The following is a 9,752-nucleotide window of genomic DNA, read 5'->3' on the forward strand; positions in this document are numbered from 1 at the left end:
TAAATAAAAGCACACATTCTACAGTGGTACCTCGGGTTAAGTACTTAATTCGTTCCGGAGGTCCGTTCTTAACCTGAAACTGTTCTTAACCTGAAGCACCACTTTAGCTAATGGGGCCTCCCACTGCTGCTGCTGCTGCGCCGCCGGAGCACAATTTCTGTTCTCATCCTGAAGCAAAGTTCTTAACCCGAGGTAATATTTCTGGGTTGACAGAGTCTGTAACCTGAAGCGCATGTAACCCGAGGTACCACTGTACTCATGTAAGGTACCACTGTACTCTGTACCAGGCAGGCCCCACAAATAACCCAGAGGTGCATTTTAAATAAAAGGACACATTCGACTCATGTAAAAACAAGCTGATTCCCGGACCGTCCGTGGGCCGGATTTAGAAGGCGATTGGGCCAGATCCGGCCCCCAGGCCTTAGTTTGCCTACCCATGATGTAGATGCTCTCCCATTTGAACAGCAGCCCTTTCTCAGCTCTAAACTGCTGTGTCAAAGGTAGCTGGAGGTTTATTGCAAATTTCTCAGATGTGGTCGGGTGGTTTTTGCAAAGAGTGTGCTTGGGGAGGGGACTGGGGAAAGCCGATTCAGAAAAGTGAGGGGTGCAGTTTTCTGCCTGCTGGCCAAGTCAATTCCCAAATGAGGACAGGAGTTGTTGTCACCCCGCCGGTTTCCTGGTCTCGCCACTCATCTCTTGCAAACTGAAATTTTCTAAATCAGCCTTCTGGTTTCAGTGGCCTCAGAAAAATATTAGTGCATGAGTCATTTTCAGGCTGGCTTAGCCAGTAAGGGAGTTAAAGATGGCTGGGTTTCCTGGCCTCAGGAGAAAGAGCTGCTGGGTTGAACAGGATCCACAGCAACAGCCGCACGTGCGAGGTTTTGTTGTTATGCACACATGCCAGGAGGCGGGCGGACACCGGCCCGTTCCCCGCCACATTAAAGCACTCGCTTACAGCTCCGTCCACAGCAAAACCGCAAGAGGCAGTGCGGCATAGTGGTTAGGGTGCAAACGTGCTAGGACGTGGGAGAGACCCAGGTTCAAATCCGCCATTCAGTCCTGAAGCTCATTGGGGTGACCTTGGGGCTGTGATAGGAATTTTGAGGTCTTAGGTATATGTTAAATGTTCATAAGTGTACCAACCAAGCACGTACAGTGGTGCCTCGCAAGACGAAAAGAATCCGTTCTGTGATTCTCTTCGTCTAGCGGTTTTTTCCGTCTTGCGAAGCAAGCCCATTGAAGGATTAGCGGATTAGCGCTATTAGCGGTTTTTAGAGGCTTTTAGCGGCTTATCTGCTGATAAGCGGCTTAGCACTATTAGCGGCTTTTAGCTGCTTTTAGCGGCTTATCTGCTGATCGGATCAGCTGATAAGCGGCTTAGCGGCTTAGAAAAAGGGGGGGAGGAAAAAAAACTCCCGCAGGAACTTGCAAGACATTGTCGTCTTGCGAAGCAAGCCCATAGGAGATTCGTTTTGCGAAGCACCTCCAAAACGGAAAACTCTTTCGTCTAGCGAGTTTACCGTCTTGCGAGGCATTCGTCTTGCGGGGCACCACTGTACATAGATCAGCACAGGAAGACCGACCTGGAACCATTTTGATTCCCAACCTGACCAAATGTTTTCTCTGCAAGGTCAAAGGAAAATGGAAAAGCCTCCCCATTGTCTTTTCCTTCACAAATCCTGTATTAAGGGTATGTCTGTGTTTGAATAAGGTGTGAGCCTGTGACCTGGCCCAGGAACTAAGTATTTATCATTACAAAAAGACTAGCCAGGCCCCCCAGGCAATCCAATCAAGTAACCAGCCAGACAGGAGATAAACAAGGACAGGAGAAAAACAACATTCAAATATCTGTTTTAGACCGCCATTCCTGTGATGTGGGTGTGATGTATCTGAGGGGTAGTCTTAGGTTACACCCCTTCTGTGATGTATGTATGATGTTTCTGGGGGGTGGTCTTGATCTACAGGGTGGCAATTTCTAAAGTCTTTATAAGGCCTTGCAGGCCATTGTTCTGGGTCCTCTTCCTCTCCTGCGGGTGAGGGGAGCACCCTGTTGCAACAGATCAATAAAGATCAGGCTTACTAGCTGCTTTGCTTCTCAATATTCTCTGGTTGGCCTCTGTTATTTTCTCCTACCAATAGGGAACCCACTTAAGGACTCTATATGGGCTCTTGGATACCCCATAAGGGAAGAAGGGCAATTTTTGTTTACAACAGGGCCAGGCACTGTCTCTCTCAGCTTAGCCTACCTTGCATGGTTGTTGTGTTGGGATTAAGTGAGGAGCGGGGGGGCAGCGCACCCCACCTTGAGCAATTTGGAGGGATAGAAATGGAATTAAAAAAATAAAACCATGTTTCAAATAGCTTGGGGGTATGCAGTACAAAAAAGTGGGGAACCTCAGGCTCAGAGGTCTCCCCCCCCCCAGTTTTCTATGTGGGCCTTGGAACTCCCATTGCCCAGGTCATGCCCCCCTCTGGCCTTTCTCCACACCCTCCATGAATGCGCTCCCAAGTCCTTGAACTGTGATTATGCCTTTTGCTTGCCCAAAGTTTACTTGGAAGGTTCAACAAGACAGCATCTGCTGGGATAAATCCTTGAACTGTAACAGCAACAACAACATTTATGTCCTGCCTTGTTTATTTACTTATTCATTGCGCCCCATATTTTTCTCCAAAGGAGCTCAAGGCGGGGTCTGTGTTCTTTCTCCCCTTCATCATTTAATCTCAACCACAACCCTGTGAGGTGGGTCCCTAAAGGTCACCCCAGCATGCTTCATGGCTGTGTGGGGATTCGAACCCACGTCTCTCACACGTCCTAGCCTGACACTCTAACCCAGGGGCCAGCAAAAGATGATAGTTGAAAACCCCATACATCAGTAAACCTTTTCAGCAGGGAGCCGGTCCACTGTCCCTCAGACCTTGTGGGGGGCCGGGTTATTATTTGGGGGGAGGGAAATGAATGAATTCCTATGCCCCACAAATAACCCAAAGATGGGTTTTAAATAAAAGGACACATTTTACTCATGTAAAAACACACTGATTCCCAGACCGTCCGTGGGCCGGATTTAGAAGGCAATTGGGCCGGATCTGGCCCCAGGCCTTAGTTTGCCTACCCATACTCTAACCCCTATGCCACACGGCGGTTCTCCTCCTCTCTGTTTGGATGGCGTGTGGACAGGTGTGCCTGACTTTTGTGCATAGCTGTCAACTTACAGATTTGAAAATAAGGGACCAGCAGCCTCGAAAATAAGGGATCAGCGGCCAAAATAAGGGATCAACAATTAGTTGATAAAATACATATTTTGTTGCATGCAAACGGCTTCAGATACCTATTAGGTCCATAAATTACCATATAGTATATATTCAACACAAAAAAAACAGCAACAATTTGTTGTTGACAAAGGACAGCTGGACATAGAAAGGGCCCCATTACCTTCAGTAGCTTATTTAAGGGACATCATCAATAAGGGACAGCAGCGGGACATGGCGCTGGGATAAGGGACTGTCCCGCCAAATAAGGGACTCTTGACAGCTATGCTTTTGTGTGTGGTTCTTTGTAAAAAGGTGTTGCTCCACCTGCTTTTGGCCCTGGCCCTGCCTACCGGTGGCAAACAGCTCATAGACTCATAGAATTGTAGAGTTGGAAGGTACACCAAGGGTCATCTAGTCCAACCCCCGCCCCACGCAAGATTTGTCCACAAAGGACTGCAGCCTTTGAGCTGAAAACAGGTAGTCACCCCTGTAACAGAGACCTCCACAGAGAGGGATCCTTTATGCCTTTCCTCTCCTTGATATATTGCACATCTGGGCTCTAGGAATCAGGCCTGGAAGTTGTCTTGCATGCAGAAGGTTCGATCCCCAACGACATCTCTGGGTAAGCCTGGGAATACCTCCCCCCTGAAACCCTGGAGTGCTGCTGCCAGTCAGAGTAGATGATACTGAGTTAGATGGGCTCATTATCAGGCAGCTTCCTCTGTTCCTTTTAAATCAGCCCTATATTCACAGCCATGAGGACTAGAATCTTACGTTATCTTTTGAAGAAGCACCATAGCATGGCAGCAAAAGGAGCTGCCTTCTATTTCTGTGCAATACCCAGACCTAACCCTAGATGTGGGATGCGGGTGGCGCTGTGGGTTAAACCACAGAGCCTAGGGCTTGCCGATCAAAAGGTCGGCGGTTTGAACCCCTGCGACGGGGTGAGCTCCCGTTGCTCGGTCCCTGCTCCTGCCAACCTTGCAGTTCAAAAGCATGTCAAAGTGCAAGTAGATAAATAGGTACCGCTCTGGCGGGAAGGTAAACGGTGTTTCCGTGCACTACTCTGGTTTCGCCAGAAGCGGCTTAGTCCTGCTGGCCACATGACCTGGAAGCTGTATGCCGGCTCCCTTGGCCAATAAAGCGAGATGAGCGCTGCAACCCCAGAGTTGGTCGTGACTGGACCTAATGGTCAGGGGTCCCTTTACCTTTAACCCTAGATGTGCAGTTGCTCACTGCTAAGCGGCACTCGGCACACGCTCCAGGGCACTCTCGCCTAGCTTAACATTTCATACCTCTGCAAGTGCTTCAAGTACAGTGGTACCTTGGATTACATACACTTCAGGTTACAGACTCTGCTAACCCAGAAATATTACCTCTGGTTAAGAACTTTACCTCAGGATGAGAACAGAAATCGCGCTCTGGCGACGCAGCGGCACCAGGAGGCCCCATTAGCTAAAGTGGTGCTTCAGGTTAAGAACAGTTTCAGTTTAAGAACGGACCTCCAGAATGAATTAAGTACTTAACCCGAGGGACCACTGTACAGTCATGGTTGGAGAGGTTGCCATGTTCTCTCTCCTGCTAGGGCTCTTGCGCCTTTAACAAGCCGGGCCAGATATCTACCCGGACACTGCCAGCACTGAGGGCCTTCTGGCGGTTCTTTCACTGCAAGAAGTGAGGTTACAGGGAACCAGGCAGAGGGCCTTCTCAGTAGTGGCGCCCTCCCTGTGGAACGCCCTCCCACCAGATGTCAAAGAGAACAACAACTACCAGACTTTTAGAAGACATCTGAAGGCAGCCCTGTTTAGGGAAGCTTTTAATGTTTGATGTATTACAGTATTTTAATATTTTTTTGGAAGCCGCCCAGAGTGGCTGGGGAAGCCCAGCCAGATGGGCGGGGTATAAATAATGAAATATTATATTATATTATTATCTTCGATCGAGGGTGTCTAACCTGTAGACCAGGCTTCCTCAAACTTGGCCCTCCAGATGTTTTGAGACTACAATTCCCATCATCCCTGACCACTGGTCCTGCTAGCTAGGGATCATGGGAGTTGTAGGCCAAAAACATCTGGAGGGCCGACTTTGAGGAAGCCTGTAGACCAGACATCGGAGAGCCTTGCTTCCAGCAGCCAGACATCTCAATGGTCAGCAATGTTTGGAGAGCCACAAATCTGCACCACCCACTCCTGCTTAGACCATTGAGGCTGGAAAGGCTCAGAATAAAAACCACAATTCTGCTGTTAAATGAATATCTTAGATTAGATTAACAGAGATGTACTGTACTGAGTGTGATTAATCTTGTGTTGCACCCCTTACATGATGACAAAGCTGTGTGCATGTCAGGACTGTGTGCGAACCCTCCTGACCATGGATTTCCTTGCCGACTGGTCAAAAGAGGTAAATATGTTTAACTTGGTAATATGCTGAGCCTGGGAGTCATTTTGGACTCACAGCTGTCCATGGAGGCAAAGCTCAGTTCTGTGTTCAGGGCAGCTGTGAATCACCTCCATCGGGTACGGAGGCTGAGACCCTACTTGCCCACAGAATGTCTCGCCAGAGTGGTGCATGCTCTGGTTATCTCCCACTTGGACTACTGCAATGCGCTCTACGTGGGGCTACCTTTGAAGGTGACCCAGAAACTACAACTAATCCAGAATGCGGCAGCTAGACTGGTGACTGGGAGCGGCTGCTGAGACCATATAACTCCGGTCCTGAAAGACCTTCACTGGCTCCCAGTATGTTTCCGAGCACAATTCAAAGTGTTGGTGCTGACCTTTGAAAGCCCTAAACGGCCTCGGTCCTGTATACCTGAAGGAGCATCGCCACCCCCATTGTCCAGCCTGGACACTGAGGTCCAGCTCTGAGGGCCTTCTGCCGGTTCCCTCCCTGCGAGAAGCGATGTTAAGGGAACCAGGCAGAGGGCCTTCTCCGTAGTGGCACCCGCCCTGTGGAACGCCCTCCCACCAGATGCCAAACAACTATCTGACGTTTAGAAGACATGTGAAAGCAGCCCTGTTTAGGGAAGTTTTTAATGACTGGTGTTTTAATGTATTTTTAATCTTTTGTTGGAAGCTGCCCAGAGTGGCTGGGGAAACCCAGCTAGATGGGCGGGGTATAAATAAATTATGATGATGATTAAGCAAAATAAATGAATTCGGAACTACAGTGGTACCTCGGATTACATATGCTTCAGGTTACATATGCTTCAGGTTACAGACTCCGCTAACCCAAAAATAGTACCTCGGGTTAAGAACTTTGCTTCAGGATGAGAACAGAAATCGTGCTCCAGTGGCGCAGCAGCAGCAGGAAGCCCCATTAACTAAAGTGGTGCTTCAGGTTAAGAACGGACCTCTGGAACGAATTAAGTACTTAACCCGAGGTACCACTGTATGAGGCTCAGAAACAAAAGGGCATGTTCAGAGTGCACCTCCCTGCCCAAGAAGGACCTTCTGTATAAGGTTGTTCCACAATATAAGAGCAGCCCTTATTTTGTTTTACGTTGGGTGGGGGAAACGGGGCTCTTTGGATGCTGCCAAACCACAACTCCCATCAGGCCTAGCAAGCACACTCAGCAGTGGGGGATGCTGGGAGCTGTAGTTTAGCAGCATCCAGAGGGCAAAATGTTCCTCATACCCAACATGGGAAGTTGCCTTCAATAATGATGATGATGGTGACGATGATGGAACCACAGCACTGGTCCTCCCCGCTCATTCCTATCCTAGATCCGTAGAATTGTAGTTAAAAGGGATCCCAATGGTCATTGAATGGCAATGCATTGAAAGCCCATCTCCAGTGGCTTTTAAGCACATCGAGTGCATGTTCTTTCCCTCAAAGGATTCTGGGCATTGTAGTTTCACACACACACACACACACACACACACACACACACACACACACACATATGGCTCTTCAAAAAGTGACAGGTCCCAGCAAACCTTCCCAAACTACAGTGCTCAGAATTCTTTCGGGGGGGGGGGCGGGGAGGAAATGCGCTTTGAAAGTACAGTGGTACCTCGGGTTACATACGCTTCAGGTTGCAGACTCCGCTGATCCAGAAATAGTGCTTCAGGTTAAGAACTTTGCTTCAGGATAAGAACAGAAATCGGGCTCCGGCGGCGCGGCGGCAGCAGGAGGCCCCATTAGCTAAAGTGGTGCTTCAGATTAAGAACAGTTTCAGGTTAAGAACGGACCTCCGGAACGAATTAAGTTCTTAACCTGAGGTACCACTGTACAAGCACCTCACATCCACCCTCTCACCAGCAGCAGTTCTTGAGTTTTTCCAAGCATCGTTCTCCTCCCACCCTACCTAGAGACACCAGGGATCAAAGCTGGGGCGTTCTGCATGCCAAACAGCTGCAGGCTCATTCCTCACCCTGATACTTTGTTGGCTTCTTAGAGGCACCAGCGCTGGACCGGCAGTCCCCTGATCTGACCCAAGAGGGTCTTTCTTGCATTTTTGGGTGCCTGCCGGCCAAGGGATTGCCTAGAGGACACCCATCTCTCAGTTCCCCCCTGCCCAAAAAAAACTGGGCAAGATTTTTTGGAATAAAGTCAGGAGAAGGGGCGTAGGTTTTAGAGTGAGTTGGGCCACTGGCCATCTAGCCCATTGCTGCCAACACAGACTGGCAGCAGCTGTCCAGGATCTCAGGCAGGGGAGATTTCAAGCCCTAACTGGAGACTGAGCCTGAGACCTTCTGCATCCAAAGCAGGTGCTCCACCACTGAGCAAAGAACGTGAGGCGAGCCCACAGGGTCAGGATTAGGCCAATGGCCCATCTTAGTCCAGCATCCTGTCCTCACAGCCATGTGTCCTGAAGGGAAAGCAGGATTCAAGCTCAAGAGGCCTCCTGTGATTTCCAGCAACTGGTCTTTAGAAGCATCGGACTTTTAGAAGACACCTGAAGGCAGCCCTGTTTAGGGAAGCTTTTAATGTTTAACAGACCACTGTACAGTGGTACCTCGGGTTACATACGCTTCAGGTTACAGACTGCACTAACCCAGAAATAGCGCTTCAGGTTAAGAACTTTCCTTCAGGATGAGAACAGAAATCGTGCTCTGGCGGCAGCAGGAGGCCCCATTAGCTAAAGGGGTGCTTCAGGTTAAGAACAGTTTCAGGTTAAGAACGGACCTCCGGAACGAATTAAGTACTTAACCCGAGGTACCACTGTATTTTAATACTTTGTTGGAAGCTGCCCAGGGTGGCTGGGGAGACCCAGCCAGATGGGTGGGCTATAAATAATAATAAAAAATTATCATCATCATCATCATCATCACTGTCTCCGACCGTGGAAGGAGAACATAGCCATCAAGCATAGCCACGAGCCATCGCTAGCCCCCCCCTCCATGCATTTGTCACTGCCTCCTGCAGCAGCGAGTTCCGCAGTTTAACCACGCGCTGCGTGTCCTTCCCCTAAAAAGTGATGCAAGATCCCAGTCCCCATTGCTCAGAAAAGGGAGTCTACTACCTAGTAGTGCTCCAAAACCGTGCAATGGTTCTTCCCCTTCTCAGAAGCATAGAATTGTAGGGGTCCCCAACGGACATCTAGCCCACCCCACCCCCCAGCAATGTAGGAATCTCAGCTATAGCACCCATGGCACGTGGCCATCCAACCTCTGCTCAAAAACCTCCAAGGAAGGAACTTAAACCCGCGACTGATTCCCCCACCACGTGCGCCCGATCTTAAGCCGCGCGGATGCCTCACCTGGGAAGGCGGCGCCGCCACCCTCTGCAGAACCAAGAGGAGGAACAGCAGCCACGTAGGGCGACTCCAAGCACCCATGGCGACTCCGGGTCTCTCTCCCCACTTCTTCAGAAAAGGGAGGTGGGCAGAGCGCAGGCCGTCCATCTGCCCGCCCGGCGAGGAGAGCGCAGGGCGCAGGGACCTCCCCAAAGCGCGCGGGATCTGCGCCGGGCGAAAGAAAAGAATAAAATCAACTACGGGGTTGGGGGTGGGGCGTTGGGGATGCGGTCAACCTCAGGACTCCGCCCCGAGGGGCCTACATACAATTATCTTTTTTAAAATAAAAAAACCCCAAGGTCTGCGGCCATCCTTGCCTGAGAACGTGGTTTCCAAATCACACATCACAGGCGCTTACCGGTAGCTTATCTCCCGCCTTTCCCGTTATCTGCCTCAGTTTGCCTCCTGTGAAATGGGGACAAGCCTATCCAGGGTTGACCGGTCAGGTATTTTGGGGGGTTGTTGTTTGTTTTTTTTAATAAAAAACGCCCTTTGTTTTTGCACGCTTTTAAACCAAGGAGTGTGCGCGATTGCAAGGGAGGGAATCTTTGGCCCTCGCAGATGCAGTTGGATTTCAACTCCCAGCAAGCCAGCATGAGCAATGGTTAGAGCGCGGAGTGTTTGTGATGGGAGGTGAGATCCAGCGTCATTTAGGGAGGGTCATCAGTGTTTCCCCTGCCTCGGCTTAAAAGGCAGCTGAGGTCTGCCGGCTGCCTGCTAGTCTCTCCGGCTTGCAGAGTTGTCAACTGCTATTATTTTTTCC

General features: G+C 49.9%; 1 protein-coding gene across 1 annotated transcript in view; it reads right to left on the reverse strand.

Annotated features, from left to right (window-relative positions):
* LOC308591944 (tumor necrosis factor receptor superfamily member 8-like) overlaps positions 1-9,047 on the reverse strand; it is a 36,044-nt gene extending 26,997 nt beyond the window's left edge. The window contains exon 1 of the mRNA XM_081203121.1: positions 8,954-9,047. Within this exon, the coding sequence (XP_081059247.1) occupies positions 8,954-9,031 (78 nt within the window). The 5' untranslated portion in view covers positions 9,032-9,047. The remainder of the gene's footprint in view (positions 1-8,953) is intronic.
* Between the last annotated feature and the right edge of the window lie 705 nt (positions 9,048-9,752).

The sequence above is a fragment of the Podarcis bocagei genome (genome assembly GCF_964188305.1).
Source record: "Podarcis bocagei genome assembly, chromosome: 7".
In the NCBI taxonomy this organism is placed as follows: domain Eukaryota; kingdom Metazoa; phylum Chordata; class Lepidosauria; order Squamata; family Lacertidae; genus Podarcis; species Podarcis bocagei.